Source organism: Salarias fasciatus, chromosome 14 (genome assembly GCF_902148845.1).
Source record: "Salarias fasciatus chromosome 14, fSalaFa1.1, whole genome shotgun sequence".
Taxonomy (NCBI): domain Eukaryota; kingdom Metazoa; phylum Chordata; class Actinopteri; order Blenniiformes; family Blenniidae; genus Salarias; species Salarias fasciatus.
In genome coordinates, this window is record NC_043758.1 from 13,426,336 (window position 1) to 13,449,681 (window position 23,346).

At 40.2% G+C, this 23,346-nt stretch overlaps 1 protein-coding gene across 2 annotated transcripts in view; it reads left to right on the plus strand.

Annotated features, from left to right (window-relative positions):
- Positions 1-23,346, plus strand: part of stx1a (syntaxin 1A (brain)) — a 73,834-nt gene that overhangs the window by 35,235 nt on the left and 15,253 nt on the right. For both annotated transcript variants that reach the window (XM_030107987.1, XM_030107988.1), the window contains exons 4-6: positions 15,778-15,852; positions 21,805-21,878; positions 22,320-22,428. In XM_030107987.1, coding sequence (XP_029963847.1) covers positions 15,778-15,852; positions 21,805-21,878; positions 22,320-22,428 — 258 coding nt within the window. The remainder of the gene's footprint in view (positions 1-15,777; positions 15,853-21,804; positions 21,879-22,319; positions 22,429-23,346) is intronic.

Genomic DNA, 23,346 nt, shown 5'->3' on the forward strand with positions numbered 1-23,346 from the left:
TTTCACCGAAAACATCCTGCAAGAAGATGCAGAATGCCTTTTCTGTTCTTCATTTGGTCTGATTAGTTGTGCTTGGTCCATGTTCTCCTAATACTCAGCTTGATTTATTTTACTTTGCATTCAACATGTCCCATTTCCCTGGGTGAAAAATAGGCTGCGACATTCTATTCGATCATGTGCTGCATTGGGTTCCTTGTATGTGCTGTAGACTGTCGGGCTTTGCATCATGTCGATAAAGGTTTTCCAGGCAATGCATAGCTTTCACATATTGTTTGCACACGGATTTAATAAGTACTCATATTCTCATACTTGTACTCGTCCATTAAAAAAAAGTGATATTGGTGCGTTCTTATATTAATTTACATTAGTTAAAAGTGAAATTGTGCAGCACATGTCCGGTTGTTTTGAATTTGTCATTCATTGTTGAAGTCCAGTATTTTCCACTATGAACCCTCCATGACTAGTAAAATGCAATTTTCATGCACAATTTGACTCCACAGCAGTTCCTAAAAGAAACGGATGCATTTACAACTAGAAACAGCTGAAAGGAACTCGGATAATTCATCAAGCAGACAGCTCTTATGAAGTTACCCAAAGTTTAACTGCAATGATGCTGCGGAGAAAAAAAATCTCAGGAGTTCAGGAAGAGACAGTAACTCCACAACTGATTAAAAAAAAAAATAACCAAGAAACTTATTAAAACTTCAGCAACTGTAATTAAGTTGTTCCTTATGTAATATTTTTCAAACACTGGTCTTCTATCTTTTCTGCTACGATGAAAACAGCCTCAAGAGGAACCTGGCGCCTCAAGTCATGGTGAACTTCTTTGGTGTGAAACATGGTTCACATAGACAACAGAATGTGCTAAATCTAAACCCATTTATCCATTAAGTGTAGGATTGAAAAATGAATCTTTGACTTTGAGTTTTTGGTGTTTTTTTTCCCAACAGATGCTGGAGCATAGCTTCCAGAGAGATTTATCTGTCAGTGAATTTAACCTCAAAGTCTCCTCTACTCTCTTCATAACCACTGCTTCCTCCCATTAGCTGTAATGTAGATATTTATCACATGAATATATTGAGTTTGTTTAGTTGCATTTTCTGCTTCCAGCTGTGGAAATTGCAGGTATCGATTCTCATATCATACAGATCATTCCGTCATGAGCTTCAGGCTAAAAATATAAGGTCATTGCAAAGATGAGGCTTCTGGCTGCAATGTGAGAACATTTCCAGTTCCATTCCAGGTTTTTCAAGTTTTTCCTTTATGTGTGGATTTTGCATATTCAGACCGTGCATGCCTGGGTTTTCTTTTTGTAGTCTGGTTTCCTCCCAAAGTCCAAAAAAAAAAAAAAAATCATTCAAGTTTATTTAATGTATTTAATGTCCTAAGCCTTCATTGTTTAATTTGCAAGTATTATTTTAAATCGATTGACATAAATTTCGATTTTATTTTCTCCTGCTTTGCATACTTCACGGGAGTGTCTTGTCGGCCCATGTGTGGTGCGCCGTGCACACATGATGCTCTTTAGTAGTTCTCTATGAACGTCCGCAGGTTCATTGTACCTCAGAAGCCATGCTTTCAAAGCCAGAAAATCCTTTTCCATATGAGATTAGTGTGTTCCGTCATGTAACATAACGTGAGGCTCTATCTTCTTACTGAGTGGGCGTGGAGTTTTACAAGCTGGATATTAAATCACTGAGAGAAGCTGAACCAGGGAACCAAAAGCACTGCCATTTTCTGAGTCCCCTTCATGTTTTCACACAGCCGCACTTTTTAACACATTCATTTCTGTGTTGTTCATAGTTGTAGATGGATGTAAGCTGCAGCTGGTCGATGTGGGCAGGACGTGGGGGGCACCCTGGGAAGACCACCTGTTTATCGACACTCACCTGTGAATAAAATGTTTTTGTGCCTGAAAAGAATTAGCTTAGCTCTGAAATGGCTATGTTTATACTCTGGAAGCCCATTTATACTTTCATATTTGAATTATCGAAAATTTGCAATGGCTAAGTGCTTTTCAAATGTGCATGTTAAAAATCTGTGATATGCTGGTGATTAGTTCTGATTGGACGGCCATATCAGAGATTCTGGGGGCAACATAATGACGTGTAGCAATGCCCGAAAGCTCTTTTTATCTGCTGAGGAGATATGAATGGTTTTGATGTTACTGTGCCAAAATGTGAAACACAACACTGACAGGTGTGGAGAGTTACAAAATCACCTCATTTTACAAACTCCAGATGGTGCTGGGTTTGAAATGCCGTGAAGACCATAAACTATTGGGACTTTATTAAAAGCCTGATTGTGCGATGGGTGGAACAAGGTCGATTCTAGTGCAGTTAATTCTTCCTCACTTCAACATAAAAGCCTTTTGAAGCAAGAAGCAGGGTGGAAAGCAGCTGTGTTCCCTTTTCAAAGGGTTAGGATTTGGGTTTTCCTTTTTGACCTCACAAAAAACATAATTTGCTGGAGTGATGTGAAAAAACCAAACACCAGGAGAGTGGTCTCGAAATGTTATCAGCGCATCAGAACTCTCACTAGCTCGTAAATGGATGTAAATAAAGAGATTCTCGCATCAATTTGGTTTGCAATAAATGTTTATATTGATATCTTGTTACTGTTGACAGGATTTTAAGAGCGTAATTTTCACAGCTGTAAATCTTTAGCCCTTTATAATTCCCTGGATATTTAGAAAATATTCAGAAGCAGAGAAATTGAGTTTTGCAACAACCATACGACGATCTTTACAGTGCGATTCCACCCTCTTATCACCGACTCTGCAGTCACACGTTTGTAACACACAGTTAAAAACAAATGAATGACTGCTGGACGTTGAAGGTTGAAGCCGTCGTGATAAACAAACCCTGGCAGCTTGAGTGTAATTGTGAACATCGGAGTGTTAAAATCTAATAGGAACACATTGATATCACAGCTGTTACCACCTACACGTTTAGATTACAACAAAGCCGAGCAGAAAATCTCGATTCTGCGCTTCAATTTAGAAAACTTGCCCTTTAACACAGACACTTTAGTGTTGTTAATGATCTCTCAGTCTGTTCTTAAAAAAAAAACAGTGAATGTTTGTTCTCACTGACGTCTCATCTTCTGGTTTCTAAGCCGCATCCTTTAGTCCTTAACTCGTAACGCTGGAGATGCTTGTTTTAATTGCAGCCTGTGAGCGCTACTATTTCTAGAGTCGGTTTTTGGCCGAGCGCTCTCCCACTCTCGGAGAGCTGTTTGCCAAAGCTCGTCCACCCTCAACCAAAATTTACAAGTATTGTGTAAGTTCCCCCAGTTTTCTCTATTCTCTTTGTTCTTCCTCGGTCGTCTTTGTCTTTGCGTCTCGCTCTCCTTTATCGATCTCCACTCTCTCTCTCTCTCATATTGTCTGAGCCGATCTAGTGTTAAAGCCGCTGAGGACGTTCCATTGTGCCGTGGAATAATAATATCCAGATGAAAGTGGGGTTCAAGGCTGAGGACATGCAGAGAGACAGTGGAGGTCAGCGGCTGTGCGATAAATCAGCGTTACTGTTCTCTGTCCTCTTGACTCCTCATGCAGCGGTCATCTGTGGCACGAGAGGCCAGAGCTCTTATCTGCTTGACAGTGACGAGTGTTGAGAGGCAGAAACAGGCTTCAGAGTGGATATAATATCCTCACAGTAACCCTGACGCGATGAAGATGCTCCAGGGTTGGAGAAAGTGATAAAGACAATAAATAGACCGACACACAGATGGATGGAAGGAGACTGGCTTGTTCAAAGCTCTATTAGCCAGAAAATGTAAGACTGTAGTAACCTTTAGCAGATATGACTGAACAAATTTGAATATCGAACTCTCTTCAATCGATCCCTGACCTGATTTATAGTTTTAGAAACAAATCACTGGATCTGCTGCATTGAAAATGTTAAAAACCTACAACGATTAAAAGTCTCAGTGGATCAATTTGTTCCTCTTAAATTTGCCAGTTACCTGGTTTAGTTTAGTGATTAGGCTTCATCTGAGCTGTAGGTTTGTTATTACCTGTGCTCGAAAAATGGCTGCAGTGTTTGAGGAATGAGCTCAGATTGTGTCTCCCTGAAACATCAGAAACCTGGACTCCAGTCGATCAATAGGCAGAGCAAGCACACACACACACACACACACACACACACACACACACACACACACACACACACACACACACACACACACACACCACACACACACAGTGTTTGTAATATATTTACAGAGGGAGACAGAAAGACCACAAGATGAAAGAAAAGATAAATGGATGAAAGTTAGTCATGCCGCAGCTCTTCACTCTGTAGTAAAGAGCAGAAAACTGACACAGCTCGAGGTGTCGTGAGTGTCGAGGTGCCCTGACACCAGGCCGACACCTGCACACTCACCCACTGTCATTGCAATAATAAAACTTGCTTCAATAGAAGAAGCTGTGAATGTGATGTAGTAGAACTAGTGATGGTGTTGGACCAAAGCAAAGGCAGTAAATAAATGAATAATTTTCCTGGAAATGTGCTGTCACAATATTTAGTAACTACTGATTCAATAAAAACTGCAATAGGACAGTTTATGGAGACATAATATTGGTTGGAAAAAAGAATGAAACCTAAAATGAAGGTGATTGGTATAAAATTATCTCATGCCAATTTTAAAAGATTTCTCATGTATTGAGAAATGCTGTCTTGTTTTGACTTCATAATAAACTCATGACACAAAAAAAAAAAAAAAAACTAAATTATGTAATACAAGATTTAACATACTCCATTGATTCATGGAAGCAATTCACAATCATTTCACACCTCATCCTGAATAAGAATGAAGAAACTCAGAGAGTAAATCAAAATAATGAAACTGACGTGCTCGGTGTTGATTGTCTCTTTTTATGTCAATGGGGGGCAAATCTTTTTCTGAGGAGGCCACAAGGAAATCTAGGACTACTTGTTTGGAGGTCGGAAAAAAGTTCAATTTAATTCTGTTCAATGAAAATATGCTTCCATGTGCTACATGGTTTTCATAATCTGTTTCTACTCTATATCAGTGAAATTCTTGTATTCACAGTCATTCAAGCTGTAATCTTCCAACACAGCAAAGGTTGCATGCTCAATAATGAAGCGTGTCGTCAGGAGAAATAAAACTTTAAAGCTCCGACTTCAAAAGCAAAGCTGTTTTGTTTTGCATGAGGACTCTTCATTTGATTTATTGCACCTTCCTGACGTCTCAGCCGGGCCTCCGGCCCACCGGGAAAATCAAGCTCAGACTTGTTCTGTTCAGATCTGTGATCAGTCCTCTTCTCTGACCTCTTGGTCACCAACGTTAAATGTGTTATGGTGACACTGTCCTGTTTTTGTTGTTCTGATGCAGGGATAGACTCCCATATTCTGGATGTTTGTCATCTACGCTTTTGTCCGTGTGTGTGCTCAGCTCAGCAGACTTAGAGATGGTTAAGCTGAAATCCGGTCTGGTATTCTCTCAAAGGCAGCTGAAACAATAGAAAATGTGTGTCCATAAACGCTTACGGCTGTCCCGATGCGCAGAATTGGGCCGAGGAGGAAAAGTGGCGTCTTTGCCGTCGTATTCAGATTGTGTCTGCGTGATCAGTCTTAATTTACAGATGAACTTTGTCTGCTTTGTGTCTGGATGGATTTCATTTTATTAATGATGGAATTAAGATGCAGAAGCACTGTTACAGCAACAGTTTAAAGCAACAAAATCAAGATACATTCAGCACCTCTCTCATTCTGCTCACTGGAACTATTAACAGCAGCTAAGTTCGCCTGATAAAAAGAATTGGAAGCAGTTTGTTTGGCTCTGTCCCAAAAACAAAAGATGCCTCGTGCTCTTGTAAATCTCACAAAATTATTTTTTTCAAATTGAACAGCTGTTCTATAACAAGATGAGACTCCTGAGATTCAGACTCTGCATATGAACTGTTTTCAATCACCGTCCCATTTTTTTTAAGACCCAGAATATTAACATCTATGTGTCTGTATAAACTTACTGCTACAGAGAAGTGCAAACCCTCTGCAGCCTCGTGTCTGACATTGTCTCACTTTGTGGCTGCTGGTTTACAGTGAGAAAGGTCATCCAAAGGTTATCGACTCCACTAGAGCAAAGAAAAACCAACAAATGCATCAGAAAAAAAGAGCCGAGCTACAACAACAAACTACCCGTTCAAAGATCAAATGCTGTGAATTCTAATGTATTCAACAATAAGAAATACTTCTGTTGAACTTCAGCTGAAAACCTTGTCAGGTCAAAACACAGCTGAAAAATAGAAAACCTAAAAGGATCGAAACAAAGCGCCAATCAGTAAAATATAAAGTGTGATCCATGAAAGGTCTGAAGATATTGTGACTGGCTACTAGATGAAACATACATGAATTCTTTGAAGTATAGAGAAAAAAAACCATGTCAAATTTATGAAAAGGGTTAGAGCTAAAACTAAATAATTAAGGATCATTTGTAAATTTCTCCATGGTGAGATAAAGTGTATGCTGTTCTACAAGAAATGTTTCTCAGCATATTCGCTGTTATTTTGGTGAAAAATTCATGACGGAAAAGGAACAAATCAACTTTAAAACTGATACGCTATGTATTAAAACACATTTGAAAAAAAATCAAAGTCAGGGCAAAATGAAATGATTTAAAAAAAAAAAAAAACCATCATTTCACACAGTTTTATTGAGGAACTGGTGTGTTCAGCCCAAAGCCCGAGTATGTGCGATATGAATTAACTGTCCTATATATTTTAAGGTTGAAAATATCCTCTTTTTTTTTCTTTTTAAACGTACCTACTTCTTTCGAACTGAATGAGTTTAAGTTGGGTTAATGAGGGTATATCTCTCAGCTCACACCCAGATTCACACTCACGGAGAAATCTACACTGAAGAGCATGTTAACTGCAGTTTGAAGGAACCCTGTTTCTGTGAGCCTCTAAGCCATTAACCCATAATACTGACCTTTAAACCAATGTTATTTACACACTGGATATAAATATCTAGCGTGTTTTATCTGATATTTTCCCTGCGGCCCTGTTGCAGCTCTCCTTTCTCCCCATAGTGTTTTCCTCACTCTCCCTTCCTCTGTCACTTTGAAACAATCTGAAGCCGGCGAGAGGACCGACTGCACACATCACCATAGCAACACAGTCTTAATGATGGCAACAAGCGTGACCTGAAGATTTCATTTGAGAGCGTCTGGGAGAGGGATGGGGTGTGAAGCCGAAGCTCAATTGACTCCTCAGTTTTGCCCTCTAATTTGCCTCCTCTGCTGTGTCCCTCTACGTATTCATCAGCGGCCGCACTCTTCCCCTTTTCAATGAAGCTGAAAGGACACTTGATCGTGCAGGTTTGCCTGACACGTTTGACAACAGCGATGGGGAAATCTCATCAAACTCCTAAACGCTCAGCTTTTTTTTTTTTTTCTTTTTTTATCAAACTCTCACAGTTGCTGGAAGCTGAATTGCTGCAGCAGGCTGCCAGAGGAAGTCTCAGCGGTACAGAAATGACAAAAACAATCAGTGGATTGGGTGTTATCGAGGTTGATTATTGTCGTCTCAATATTACATTTGAAGAAAACATAATTGAAAATGCTACATAATTATGAAAACTGAAAGCGTTTTTGTTGGCAATATTCATCAAAAAAAGAAAAATCAACAGGTGGGGGAGAAGATGTGAGGATTTTGATGGCATTTGGGGCTTGAACCTTGAACCATCTGACACCTTCAGCTTGTACCCAGCTGCTCGAACCAGGGAGCGGGAACATGTTACTCCTGTTTTAAAGGCATTGAATTGGTTCTCCATGTCATTCAGAATCGACGTTCTATTAATGGTTTTTAAAAGTCATAATAGTCTTGCACCTTCTTATCTTACAGAATTACTTTTGTACAATAAAAGGGAACCGTCACAGACAGTCCTCCAGCACAGGTCTTTAAATCATTCCCTCCGTTAACAGAAGAATCTGCAATGAGGCCGTTTCCCAGAATGAAACAACCTGCTGGAGAAACTGAGGGCTGCAGAGAATGTTTGTGTCTTTAAAAGCAGTCAGACTAATGTCCCCTGTTAACTGTAGAAGAATCTAGAATTCTTTCTTTTGTTAGCTTCTACTTTCAAAGTGTGAGTATGTATAGTGACAGGTGGTAGGCGGGTGATGGTTATCACGGTTTTGTTTTTTACCCTGCAAAACACTTTTTGCTGCTTTTTAGTGCACAAAAGTTGCTCTATAGATAGTTTGATTTGATTTGAACCCACCTACCTTTAACCACTGCCACTGCATTGTTGTACTGTCTAGATATGTGAGATACCTCTTGTCTCATATTCATTCTCGCTCGTCTGTTCCTCTGTCTTCTGTGTCCATCAGACCCGTGACACCACCTTATCTGCTATTGAGTGTGTATGTTTACTTAGCCCTCGTATGTATCGCTTGTGAAAATATATAATGCATTGCTCAGTTACATATTTAAGTTGTGCAGACCTCGACGAAGAATACCAGTAGCAGTGCGTTTGTGGTCTAATTAGAGGGAAAACATGAATCTGAGAGTCTCTGAGGGAAGGGGGAGGAAACTTAAACTCAACTAAATGAACTTACTTGCAAAACCAAACTAATGAATAAATGAAGGTCCGATGATTTGTGATTTACATATTGTTGGGTCATATTTTAGAGCGGCTGTCTCCGTTAATAGAGCAACTTCAAATCCCAACACTGGCGCTCTGGTACACCATCTCGTCCATATGTACAAGTGTCACCGGCAGACGCTGAACTCAAGTTTCTCTCAGTAATTTGTGAGCACTTTGCATGGCAGCTGTCGCCATTGGTGTGTGTGCATGAATGTGTGTGTGAATGGATGAATGTGACAGTTCATGGCAAGGAGGTTCTGACTGTTCAAGCTGAGCTTTAGCAAGGTCCATTTGTATTTATTGTGAGAAAATGAATTGTGAATTAATTTAAGCATTGGTGTGTTTCCAAATAGCAGACACGGTATACTGACATTATCTCGTGTATAACATCAATATACCGCTCCGCGGTCTGAATTAGCGAGTAGTTTACTGACTATTCAATCACATGTCGTTGTCAGATGGTTATTTTCAGGCCGCCTAACCTTTACAGCTGAAAGAGAAATGATCTGATTTGCTCTGTGATTGAGACTGAAGTCATCTGACGTGCTCTGCAGTCTGCATGGTCACAGCTCTGCAGCAGTGAGGTCTGCAGCCTGATGTCTGCCGATAAGGAGTAATGTCTGTTAAACAGATTAAAAGCTTGCAGTGCTTTGCTGATCACTGCGTAATACGGTCCCGCCATCTCTGTTCAACTGCTGTAGTTTGTGATCATACAAGCTGGTTAAGGGATTTGTCCTAGCTCGTGTTAGCAGGAATAAGCCCCTGATTATAATTCATAAGCGTAAATAAAATCTGATGGTGGTCTTCCGCTTTTTTCCTCGCTGCAGAGAAATATTCGCAGTCCTGAATGTTTTAATTCATTAATTGTGGTGTTGCAAATCATCACGAAGGGCAATTATTTATTATAGATTTTCAGCATGGCAGTAGGGTAGGATAATAAATTCATGATTTTTAGCTCTTTTTCTTATTAAAAAATATGCGCAAATATTATGTTTTAAATAATTGAACGTGTATCCGTGATTGAAGCCTTCCTCATACTGTGTAATCAAATTATCCACGGGCTCTGTCTGTAATTGCGTGCAGCTGTTTGTTGTGCTTTCAGTTCAACAGGGCCACCGCCACCTCGGATTCGTCTTTGTGATTTATGCAGCTTCGAAGAGAGAAAAACAAACTCATCAAGAAAGACTGCAGGCAGCATGGTTTGATTGATCGGGGTCGACTACGGTAACTTATTAAGTCCGCTGGGTTCTTGTAGCTTGTTATCATATGGAGACGTGGTTCACCTGTGGCATTAATGTGATAAATGCTTTTCTTGCCACTTTGTAATGTGGTATAATTGGCATCACTTGCTTTGCGGGGGAGTCTGGTTATTTGCTGTTTATCATAAAACTTAAGACTTTAGTCACCTCTAATCAGGATTTCTAAGTTGTACAACTTTAATTCGTGGTAATAACGTAGCGTTATATGTTGTAGCTTTTAATATAAATTCATCTCGTCCTGGTGATTCAAGTTAAGTGAAATTGAGTTCCTTTTTCCTGAATACTATCCAGAGATTGTTCCTCTGCATTTGAGCCAGGTTATTGATGCTTGAAGTTGCATACGCAGGCTGGGAGCGATCAGTCTGAGCCCTCGAGCTCTGGGACAAGCAAGTCTTTTACTTTCCCCACCAAAGTCTCTTCAAATTAACATGTTTAACAGACTTTCTTCTCAAACTTATGTAAATGAGTGATGTGTCACAGTTGAAGTCATCCCTGCTGTATGTTAGTAAAACTGCCTTTTTTTTTCTTTTTTTTAAATGAACTAGAGATGGCATGGAATATCAGTCTGTCTGCCCTCGGACGGGCCAGTCCATCATGAGTGTTAGCTTGAACTGGCTCCAATCCTCCTGCAGTCCTGAATAGGTTTGAAGCAGATAAAGTAGTAGGGACCCATAACACAAAATATGAGCTGATGACTGGATGTACAATGCAGTATGATGGGCATAGAATTCATTTATAGTTCTATCGTGTGCTTCTACTTTTTCCCCTAGACTCCTCCACAGTTTATGTCCTCATAGCACCAATTATACTAAACATGTAGTAATTGAGTCAACAGGATCTTGTCCACGTGTGTTTCAGACTGTGGGGTTGACATTTCACTCCTGCTGGCACACAGACCATCTTTTAACCTTGAGTGGTCCAAACCTGTAAAATGTGAGCATAATAATCTCTTGATGCACATTTTTACAATACTTTTATCATAAATGTGTGTAAATTGACTGGCGACCTGATCCCCGGCCAAAGAGACTGGCTCTTGGGACATGGAATGTCACCTCGCTGAGGGGGAAGGAGGTGTGACGGAGGCTGAGAGGTACCGGCTAGATATAGTCGAGCTCACCTCCACACTGGGCTCTGGAACCTAATCCCCTGGACTCTCCACTTCTCTGGTCTTGCCCCCGGTGAGAGGCGGCGGGCTGGTGTGGGTTTGCTTATAGCCTCACAGCTCAGCCGCCACGTGTTGGAGTTCATCCCAGTGAATGAGAGGGTCGCATCTCCACACCTTTGTGTCTTGTGTCGACCGACTTGCCGAACTGCAGTGCAGAGGACGGAGGGGGCAAGACAGTGCTCCGACTTCAACGCTCACGTGGGCAGCGACAGTGAGACCTGGAGGCGGGTGACGAGTCGCACGGCCTCCCTGATCTGAACCCGAGTGCTATCATGTTATTGGACTTCCATGCTAGTCACAGCTTGTACATAACGAACAACATATTCGAGCACAGGGGTCTCCATAAGTGCACTTGGCACCAGAACACTCTAGGACACCGATTGACTTTGTTCTTGTGTCATCTGGCCTCCGACCACTTGAGGAAACCAGACAGACCTGGAAAACCCAAACGTGTTGCGAGGGTCTGCTGGAAATGTGTGGCGGATCCCGGAGCCCTCTGTCAGTATGGTTTTCAACTCTCACTTCCAGGAGAGCTTTTCTCAGATCCTAAGGGAGGCCAGCTCATGGTGCTCGGGTATGTTTGGGATGTCTCCTTGGCGCCTCTCTGGGGAGCTGTTCTGTGCATTCCCCTGTGGGAGAATGCCCCGGGAAAGAGCTAGGACACTCTAGGGAGTTTATATCTCTCAGTTAGTCTGGGAACGCCCTGGGATCACCCCAGAGGTGCTGGAAGAAGTCTGGTCATCCCTGCTGAGACTGCTGCCCCCGTGACCCAGCCCCAGGTTGGCGGTTGACAATAGATTAATGGATGTGATGGATGTGTACATTGAATTAATATGAATAAATGCATTACTATTACATTTACATTTAATTCAAATGTTTCCAAAACTTTTGATGAAAAAATAAAATTAATACGCTTTGGAACGAGAACAAGATTAGATACGATATTCTTTTATTTGTTCCACAACGGAGAAATTTACATTGTTGGAGCAGTAAGTGACCAGTAAATAATAGAGTGGCAAAAGAAAAGAATATAAAAATGCTTAATAAGTATATGTTTGATCTTTGATGTTTGTTTATCATAGATAATAACTATGTTATCCGTTATTAACATGTTCACATGAGTATTGTTGATAGTGAATGGAAATCTGTATGATGAGTAGAACTTTATATACCTATTCACAATGCTAAAATCTGCATATTTCCTTTTTCTGAACATGCACAGGTACAAAATCACTGTTTTTGAAATAAAACAGTGGCTATTACTTTGCATGCCAAATGGAGAAGCTGCCAGCTGCTCCTGGCCAAACAACTTTTTGTTAGTCTGTATGTGTGCGTGTGCAATGACAATAAATTCAAATCCTGATCCTAATATGTGAGAGATGATGGTGTTAAATTCTAACTTTTTTTATTAAAAGGGACATATTATGCTTTTTTTTCACTTTGTGAAGAGTTTCTCATAGTAGTATGTGTCGCCGTAGCCTCATTATGACGTTCAAATTTGAAAACTGTCTGTTTCCTCCCTGTCTTGCTGCACCACATTTTGTGAGAATGAAAACTGAAACTGAAGCTGAAACGGTCAAATTTGAGTTTGGTCCTCTTATCCTGAAATAAAAAGATTTAACTCTTCCCCCTGACTGTGCCCCCCCCCCCCCCCCCCCCCCCCCCACCACCACCACCAGACCTTCATGACGTGACTGAAAAATAGCCTAATACATCCCTTTAAATATTTCTTGGTCCAAGAAGCTAAATCCTTCATGTTAATCCTCCTCCTACAACAAGGCACCATAGCTTTATAGCTGCACACTGATGCCCCAGCTTGGCTCTCAAAGTTGTTCTGTCTACTGCTTCCTGAAATACGGCGATTTCCCACTGAATGCAGTAGAAACAGCAGCTTCTATGTAGAAACGCCAGTCACTGTCTTCTGGGTGAATTTTGGCATTGCAAGGTCATCCTGCTGGGGCCTTTGGACTCCTAAAGGGGCTGTGGTGGCCTTGAGGTTGGAAAGGGGATCAGAGGTTCACATGTTCAATTCCCGCTTCTAAAAGGTCACCACTGTGGGTCCCTGAATAAGACACTCAACCTCTGGAAGCTCCCCAAGCCTGTGGAAGCTTACATATGTGTAATTTTAATGGTGAGATGCAGATAAGTAATTTCCTCAAGCAGCTCAGTAAATTATGGTTTGTTCTTCATCCATCAGCCTGGTTTTGACCCTCGGGCCGCATGTTTGACACCCCTGCTCTTGAGAGCTGATCTGTCTCCTCCATCTAATATTACATCACTCTGAATATATACAACAGTTTAAAATACTGACAACACTAACAACAACCCTGCGACCCTGCGCAGGATAAAGCAAGATGGACCAACAGGTTTATGCGTGATGACAGAAGAATCCCTTCATTCAACCTGATTAGCTGATTACACCATGCAAATACATTTATCTTTCATTTTTGTCCCGCCTGAAGTGAAGTGTGATTGTGAAGCCGGCAGCTTCAGATGGAGCTCTGGGGAGCAGCAGTTTGTCATAAATAACATAACAGAATGACGTGACAGTCACTCTGGCCCCCTCGGAAGTTCGCTCTGATTTGAAAAGTTGCTTCTTGTGCATCGGTCTTATTTTGACAAAGATAATAGTACCTGAATAGAAGTGGGTTAAATGCAGAGATCAATTCTTACAGAGCAGGACGAGTTTCATTGATCTTCTGAAGGAGAAATTTAAATGCTTCAGCAGAATGAACTGATTCTTCTGTCTTTCGGTTTGAGTGCCTGCGTGAGTTTGTCATTAAATGAACCTGTCAGGGCCGTCACTGCATCATAGCTGGGCCAGAAAGCAAAATCCTCAATAAATGACAGCTCAGATATCTCCCTCCCCTCCCCACATCCTGATCAGATTATTAAGTCTTTTTTATCCCCCTCGTCTTCAGTAAATGAAGAGACCTCATCCTCGCAGAACCTGTGGATGACACCACAGCTGCTCCGGTACATTTATAGTAAGACAGCGCCACAAAGGGATCACTGAACCCCGGGTTTTCACAGAGATTATTGAAAAGCATCTGACACCTCCCTCTCTGGCTCCTCGCGGTGTCTGGAAATGGCAGGCCCACTGGCTGCCGGTGCAGTGAAAAGCAGCATCTGAACCTCAGTCTGTCAGTTTGTCATTTATTATACAAAGCTTGAAACAAAAAACAAAAAAAGTGATGCATTTCTTATCAGTTGTGATTGATTTGGATGCTTTGGTTCAATTTGACTGGCTAAACACAGTTTTCGACTGAATCGTAATTTTAGATTATTTTTTTGCTAGTTTTTGTCAGTGATTGTTAAAATAACAGAAAAGAACACAAATATGTTATAGATTAATTGAAATTAGACAAACTGTTAAAATAGAATAGAACAATATGATTTTTAAAGCATTATAATGCTCCATTGTTTTTTGATAGAAACCTTTTGTTATCACTGTTGTCGATTTAAAATATGCGTCAAGATAACAGGCCGTTTCTCATATGTCACATTATGTTGTGTCCAAGTGTTAGATTGTGACAAAAACCAGTGCATGCATCGATTTAATTTCGTGATATTGTAACAAATTTAATATGCATATATTGAACATGGTGAGGTGCGTACATAAAGTCCACTTTGATCTTTGTAATTCTGTTTTATTTCAGTGAAATATTTCACTCATGGTACTTTGGAGCTTGTTTTTTAATTGAAAACCAAAACACTTTCAACTGTCAAAATATTTGCTGTTTTTTGTGAGTCTCTTTGTTGCTGTTGTTTTGCTTTGGGTTTTTTATCGTTATGAATTCATGTTATCTGTATTTTCTCATGTTTTGTCATGTTTTTGCAGGGAATTTTAAAGTTGGCTGGAGCCACATTTGGCTGCTGTTTGCACGTAGCTGTGACTGTGCCTCCTGGACAGTTTCCATTTAGAAATCTGTCGGGACGACAAGCTGACAGTTTGATGATTCGATTAGCAAATCTGCCCAAATCCATCATCCAGCAATAGATCATCCTCTTCCAGCCAAAAGTGTGCTTCTGCACACAAATTACAATTTCACTTGCTGCTCTGTTTTGAACACCAAAACAAAGAAATCCCCGACATCACCTCCCACCCTACATATAGAACTGTGATCTTTTGTACCTCCATGATTTCTAGAGAGCTTGTAAGCTGTGTTTCAGCAGACAATCCTTAAAACACACTGATAGTGTAGTTTGAAGTAAAAAAATGTGACAGAAAATTAAGTAAGTAAGAAAATTAGTTTAATGAAAATGTGCCTCATGTCACCTGCCTTTTGTCTGAATAGGTGAAAGTAACTAGAAATGACCAGAGAACAGCTAAAAATTGAGTTTTCCTTCGAGGTGAAACATGTTTTGTGGCTCCAGGTTGAAATTCATGTGGTGAACAGGGGGCAGAAGCTTCTCTTTCTGCGGTAAAGATGTCAGACCTCTGGTCAAGTGGATGAGTGCAGGGCTGGAGAAAGAACTGAAGACTGCGGAGAGGAGTGAAGGATGCTGGTACTCTAAATATACCAGAGAGAGGGCAAAGACGGACGACTTGTACCGCTGTGGACTGACGCTGATGAATTGTTTCTCCCTGTTGGGAGCGACACTTGAAATCATTCCTTGTGTGTCAGTATCGATTCCGTCTGGCGCACACAGACTTGTCTGTGTGGGTTAGTGGATACAAATGTGTGTTTACCTGTAGCTTAAACAGGTCCTTTAATCCCTCCGCTTCTCTCCTCAGAAACTAAAGCCGAGCTGGAGGATCTCATGGCAGACATCAAGAAGTTGGCCAACAAAGTCCGCTCTAAATTAAAGAGTGAGTATATTATTTCTCTTTCTAGAGACGCAAGTTATGACTAATCTCTGAGTCAGATCTTTTTCTATTTTCTTGATATGTTTTGTTTAAATAATTTCACGTTCATGTGTCAGTGATCCATGCTTTATGCCTTTGAAACTCATCAGCTGCCAAAATGCATCATTGTTTTCCGCTTTGTTTTTGTTTTAAAAGTTGGAAGTGACAAATGATTCTTGCTTTATAAAATGTTGCTGAACAGTGATCCATCAGCATCACAAAGGAAGATTTTCAGATTAAAACTTCACTGAAATTATCACTGTGAAATACAAATTTTTTATGAACAAAATATTTATCAGATAGTATTTTCCTGATCATTGAATAGAAGCCTTTTATGCAGCAGCATTGTGAAAAATATTGTTTTTCATTTTATTAAATGTAGTATTTGGTGTAACGCCTCTAAAAGTAAAGCATGGTTGTCATGACTAAAGACTTTCACTGGTAATATGCTGACCCTGCTTCAAGACAGTAATAATTTACTTATTGAAGCTGCTCTGATATGTTAGTCGTTACTTTTGTTGTGCACAAAAACACCTGCGCAGCTATAGTATTTTTTTTCTTTTTTTTTTCATTAAGACACTATGATTTCTGACCAAGCCTATCTTCTACAGATGAGTCATTTTTAAATACTTTAATAGTATGTAATGCTTAAATAACCAAGCCTCCAATTACTGCATCAGACTAAGTCACTCGCTTGAATACTGGAGACCTGGCACTGAAGCTCAGTTTCAATAAAAACTGCATAAAGCATAAAGAAAACTATCAGAATCTCCAGCCCACATTGTGCTGATGGCAGCGGTATATGGGACTATTATAGTAGCAGAACCATTTGTGTGTATGCCTTCCCAGGACTTCACAAATCCCGGTATGCACACAGAAGATATGCACAAGATAGAGGATGCACACACACACATATCTCCATATGCAGACACACAACTCTGCTCATCAAGCAGCAGAAACGACATTTTCATTCCTGGAAGAAATCTTTGGAATTGAAAAGTTGTTTCCTGAACAAAGTCTTTCACCCAAAACTGATCGGGTCGCGTCAAGAAGGTCACCCCGCAAAAAAGAAATTGTGCCAAATTGATTTTGTGGATCAGTTGATCTGCTCTGGACCCTTGAAGGTGAGCAGCTGACAGACATGAATTCTGACTGATTCGCTCAAACAGACCAAACATAATGTTCATCCAGCCAACTAACTGATACAAACACAGCTGAACTTCGTGAGTGACTGGGACTGAGCCCTCAGCTCAACGCTCTTTATGACGTCTTCCTCATTGACAGTTAAAATATTTTTTGTTTTCCCATTTAACAATTTAACAGAAGTAAATGTAATCAGGTTTGAGTTTGAACAAATCTCATATTTCTCACTTGATTATCTGGTCCGTGCTGTTGTGTAAATAAGTAGTCATGATAAATAACGGGAGCCTTGATATCAGTCACCGTAAGTCAGACATCATCTGCAGCGCTACAGAGAGAGGTGCCGTGACTCTGTTGTTTACTGCGATGGCTCCGGTGCTCTCCGAGCCGGGCTGCGAGGATAACAAGCGAGGCGTGAACAGACAGAGAAATGCATAGGCTCTGGCAGCTGACAGACAACTCCGTTTACACTCGTCGATCGGCTGCTGCGGTGGGCCGAGTGATTAGTGTCACTCACTGCTGAGGTGGTGGCCGTGGCTCACATGCATGGGTGCGCACAGGGTCTCATTCGTACCACAGCCTGGTACAGTAACGTTCTATTTGTAAGCATAATGAATAATACAGTCACTCACACACCCATCGCATGTTTTCTAGAGTGGTTCGTCTTTACTTATTCCTGTATGTTTCTGTATTTGAGTGTAAGGCTTATACTGTTCTCATAATAACATTCCTCTGCCGTCTTCCTGCCTTTTCAACATATCTAGAACAGTTTGATATTTCTCTCTCTCTTTTCCTGCCATTTTTCTTCCACTAATCATTAAAGCAGCATCCTCATGTGGGAATTATCAGTGTTTTTCTTTTTATTATAATGCCAGTTACCCTAAGACGACTCTAATTGGTCCTTTACAAAAAAACAGTGAATTCAGTAGAAGTGACATATAAATATTTATGTGTCGTTTCTGAAATCCCGAAGCCTAAAAACTTCTGCCTGTACCACATAAGTGGTTTATTTAAATAAAACACTCTCGTGTGTCTAACCAAAGGGCTCAGCTGGTTGAAAAGTAGATCAAATTGTGTTTCATGTCAAGCAAAGTATCTTACAACAAAAAAGGAATAATATGAGGGCAGAGAAGCTGAAGATAATTGCCCCCATCCTCTGTCTTTCGTGCCTGCAGCCCATCCGGACACACGTATCTGCAGTTTGAAACACTCGACACAAGTGCTGCCATGCAGAACAGGCCCTTTTACCAGAGGCATCCAACTGTTTCGCCTCGGTTTACGTCAGCCATTGCTACAGGATACCTTTGTGTCTCTGAACGCTGAGAGATGGAGGAGGAGCAACGTCAATTACTGTGGTTCCTGCTCCCCTGCTCCGTTTATCAGGATGAAGGACCAGACAGACACAATACCGCCCGGTGGCGAGAACACAATTTATATATATATATATATATATATATATATATATATATATATATATATATATATATATATATATATATATAGTGTGTGTGTGCCCACATATATATAAGAAGCAAAAGTTGATTTCTTGTATTTGATCAGCGCCATTACTAATCTTTAATAGGCAGAGCAGAATTATAAGATAGTGTTCAACTGTTTGAAGGAAATGTCTGTTCATTTTGATGTTATTTGCATTACGCCATTATAGAATTCCCTTGGTAAAGTGTCTGAAATTCAAACTCAAATAAAATGGAGGAGCACATGACATGTTGCCTAAAGAATAAACAAACAAAAAAAACTGCTTTGATTAAGTTTTATTAATGTTTCTGTTACAGTGCTTGATGGATTATTTAGGTTTAGCACTGATTTTTTTTCATGGAACATCCGTATAAGATGAACAGCAGAGCTGATTGTATGATTTCTGCCCCTGGAAAAAAATGAGGTTCTGCCCCAATACCAAACTGCTTCACTACAGGTCTGTTCCTTACAAACATTACGCCAATAAGATAGCTAAATAATTAACGAAATATATTGCCATGAAGCAATGTCACAGCAAATAAATAACACACCAAATTCAAATATCCTTTCTTTTTTGTGTGTTTTAATACCGTTCTTTTATCGTTTGACAGATCATCGTCATAATCGTCAGATTTTGAACCAAAACACGAGACCTTCTACCTGTATGCTCACTAATTTATCGGTACTCTTCAGTTGTATTCAGAGGAGCCTGAATTCATAAATTCAACAAGGCCATGGACCGGGTTTCATCACTACCATAATGGGTTTGGAACTATATTCATTCCACAAATCCCTTTTGACGTTATCTCTAAATTATTGATACGACAGAATACATTAAAGTAAATGACTGCCACTGTGCCTTTTTCTGGCACAATCACATCATAATGACTGCCTCGTGACAGGTCGTGCTTCTGCATGAGGAAGGAAATGATGGCTGCATGGTGGAGTGCTCCTTGGCTGTTGTTTTTTTTTTTTTTTTTGGATGATGAGTAGTTGTTCCTGAACTGTAAGCCATATTAGCACTGCTAATGGACTCAGGTTTTTGGGAAATCCTTGCATGTGCCATCATTTAAAAACATTTAGACTCACTGTGAGCTGTGATGGCTCCTCTAAAGGTAACCCTGACCAGCTGAAGCTGTGTGCTGAAAGATCAAGGAGCAGAGTGCGTTCAGTGACGTCGTCGTAGGTTTAAATGTCTCGTAGTGCATCAAGACCCTGAAGGAGCAGGGGCTGGAACGGCCATCTCATCCCAGTTTAAATTTCCGGCATGCAAATGAGTAAAATCTTTACTTTGCTTCGCTTGACAGCAGTTGCTGTGTAATGACTTTCTGATGCGTGACTGTAAAAATAAAAAAAAATAAAAAATAAATAAATAAATAAATAACGTTAAGAAAGTGCTTATTTGCATGAAAAATCTGTTTTTTAAAATGTCATGTTACTAATTCTTTTTATTCTATTTCTTTGATTCTATTTCCATCATAGTAGGTGACTAATAACCTCGTCTGGCTTTAATTGTGGCTTTCCAAATGGAGTGTGTTCGCTTGATTGCAGGTGTTGCGTTCCTCTGAAGCTGACACTGTGAACAATCTGTCTCTCGGTGTGTCGAACACTATTTGGAGGCATGAAAATGACTGACCAGATTACCATGAAATTCTCTGTAAATATCCGTCGCCTCCAGAGGTATATTGATTCACATTTTTGCCCGAAGCGTTTTCCTCCTGCAACCTTCAGTTCAGGTTTCCTCTTAATCAGGTCTTGAGAGTGTGTCTAAAAACAAATGGCTGAATTTAGATTTGCTGTGGTTGATTAAAATCTTCAGAGAATGCCTTCTCCTGTTTGCAATGCCCCCTGGGATCTTTCTTCTTAACCTAACTTCAGGATAATGAGGCGAAATTGTGCACCGCATTAATCCAGCGTAGGAAACAGTTTTCATTTCTTATGTGTGAATTGTTTGTTCGTTCCACAGCTTTTTGTATTCAGATAGGTTGCTGCCGTCAGGATGGTGTCACTTAAACTTTTCATGCTGCAGCTTCAGGGAACATAACTCGTTTGTTTAGTTTCTTTGTGCTCTTGTGTAATATTTTGTGAAGGTTTTCAGTTTGACTGCAGACTTTTCTAACTTTGACCACTAAATGCAAACTGCACCTAATCACAAAAGCTTTTTCTGTGGCTGCTAGAGATGTGTGAGCAATGGATCATATTCATATTATGTCTCAGTCAGTCCCAGAGAAGGTGGAGCTTGAATTGAGGCTTCGGATATATTATATCTAAGAACCTGGTTTGACTTTGTGCTCCGTTCAAACTGCAGCCGGAGCTACTTCAGCATCTGTGCAAACTCTAGGATGTGGAGGCAAAAAAATGTGTCAGCATTATTTTCTTCCCTTGTTTGTTGACTCATCAGAACTGTGTATTGAGACCTAGAGATGTTTGACAGCACTGATGTGTACCAAAAGCCCTTAGGTTTTACAATGAACAAGGCAAAAATACTGTCTTTAAAATCATGGATAAGAAAATGAGATCAAGTCAAACATTATTCTTTCTTAGTCTTTATATCAGCTCCAAAAATGAGCTTGAGATCAACCAGTGTCTGAACACATCTCACCCTCCGTCTTGAAAATCATGTGTGGGGTATTTATACGGCTGTAGCGTCGCTAATGACACCTGAAATGTTGGAACAAGACATAAATAGTGTTGCAAAAAATCGTCTAAAGTATAAATGTTGACGTTTTAGCTAAAGAATCGATCTATAAACAGATATATATGGTATTGGAAATATTCGGAATTTTGTGATTGTTTTCCACATTTAAAATCTCACAGTTTGGTAAGCAGGGGGAAAGTCAGGATCTCCATAAAATAATTTCATTTGGTAGTATTTCTTTCCTTCTGGTTATTGTGAAGGTAATTCTTTTTAAAGTGCACAAAGACTTTGAAATCGAAAACACATTATCTAATCAAAATTCAAGCATTTGCAAATTCTAATCATCGTGACCAGCACATTTTTGCTATTTTAATGAACACTTCATTTTACTAATCATCATCTTTCTCCTGCTTTCACTGACAATGAGGCCATTTGCATGATCAAGGAAATCCATGAAGTAGAAATAATTAGATTGTTTAGAAGTACATTCATATGTAGAGACATGAACCTCAAACTGTCTCCAGTCCTGTTTCCTCCCATTCAGGAGACAGAAGAGGTTGAGAATTTCTATTTTATCTACCATGAAATGTGTTTCTTCTTCACTCCAGGGAGTTCGACATGTTCTTTCTTCACTAAACGCTTCTCTCTGTGTGTGTTATCAGGTATTCAGAATACCATTGAGCATGAAGAGGGTCAGAACAGGTCGTCGGCTGACCTGAGGATACGGAAAACTCAGGTACAGTTCATTAGACCGTCCGTCCATCCATCCCTGTCTTAAGTCAGTTTTGCAGTATTTGGCCAGTATGAATAAATAATTGCCAATTTAGTTTTGTATTTAAAAAAAAAGTTTGTCAAATGCAGCTTTATTTGTTTTTTTTTTTGTTTTTTTGTATTGTATGCACTTTCTCTCCCTTCCTCCCTGCGATTCATTTAAAAATGAGCAGTTCAATGTTTTGTGCCGTGCTGTTTTAAGTGTACCTGATTTTGTCACCTTTCCAGTATTAACACACTAAATTTCCTGGAACTAGAGTGTAATATGCAAATGGGACACAGCTCCACTTCAGTGTTTGCGCCTTCTCACCTCCTCTTCGTTTAGCATTGAATTCGCTCATTAATTTCGTGTCTGCCTCTGGCGCCAAGCAGCTTCCAGTCAATTGCTTTGCGGCTTTCTTTCCAGCACTCCACGCTGTCCCGCAAGTTTGTTGAAGTGATGTCGGAATACAACACCACCCAGTCGGACTACAGAGAGCGCTGCAAGGGACGCATTCAGAGGCAGCTGGAAATCAGTGAGTTCACCTCCGGGACCGTCCGCCACCCTGCAGACCCACTGCACACATGTTGAGTTGTTCAGTTTAAAAGTTATAACCAGATTCTATGACAATACTTGCACATAATTGATCAACATGTGCCAAAAACGCGTGTCGCTCCAGTGAATCACCTGTTGGCCTCTTGAGAGTACCCACAGTGCTCACTTTTCATCTTGATCTCTTTGGAGCGATGAACAGATCTGGGAAAGCGGGAACAAAACATGAAAAACAATTACTGCGTGCTAATTTCTGGTTCAGTGTGCCATGTGGTGCCCCAGATGTAACATTGGTAGTCTTCATCTACGTCTCACCACAGGGAAATGCACTCATTTTCCTTTCTGGTACCTTTGATTTGTCAGTTCAGTCAAATGCTGTAAGTGAGGCACCGCCGGCCTCCAACCATGATCAGGAGACACGTTGTGTCAGAGGGACTGCTCTACACCTGTGTGTTGTCAGTCACTTTGACTGACAGAGTCACAGCAAAGAAAAGAAATCTGTCCTGAGTAATCTAATCTGTCAAAATGACAAACTCATTTTTTTGCCTAATTTTTTACAAATATTCAGCCGATGACAGAGTTTATTCGATCAACTCAGCTTCTAGTTTGTAAATGTCAGTTTGTGATTTTTATTACATTGATGGGTTGGTGTGTGACTGACTGTCTTTCTGTACTGGACATGTGATGGACTGGTGGCATGTCCCTGTTTTTTGTAGCCGAGTCCCAATCTGTATCACTGATATGTGACAGAGGAAGGATTATTTGGTTAAATTATTTATTATTAAACAAATCAACTGTTTTTGTCACTAAACATTTCTGCTCTTGAAAGAAACATTAACATGTACACATACATAGAGTTGCCTCGGTTGACTTTAAAAAGTTAATGAGGGAGGCTCAGTAC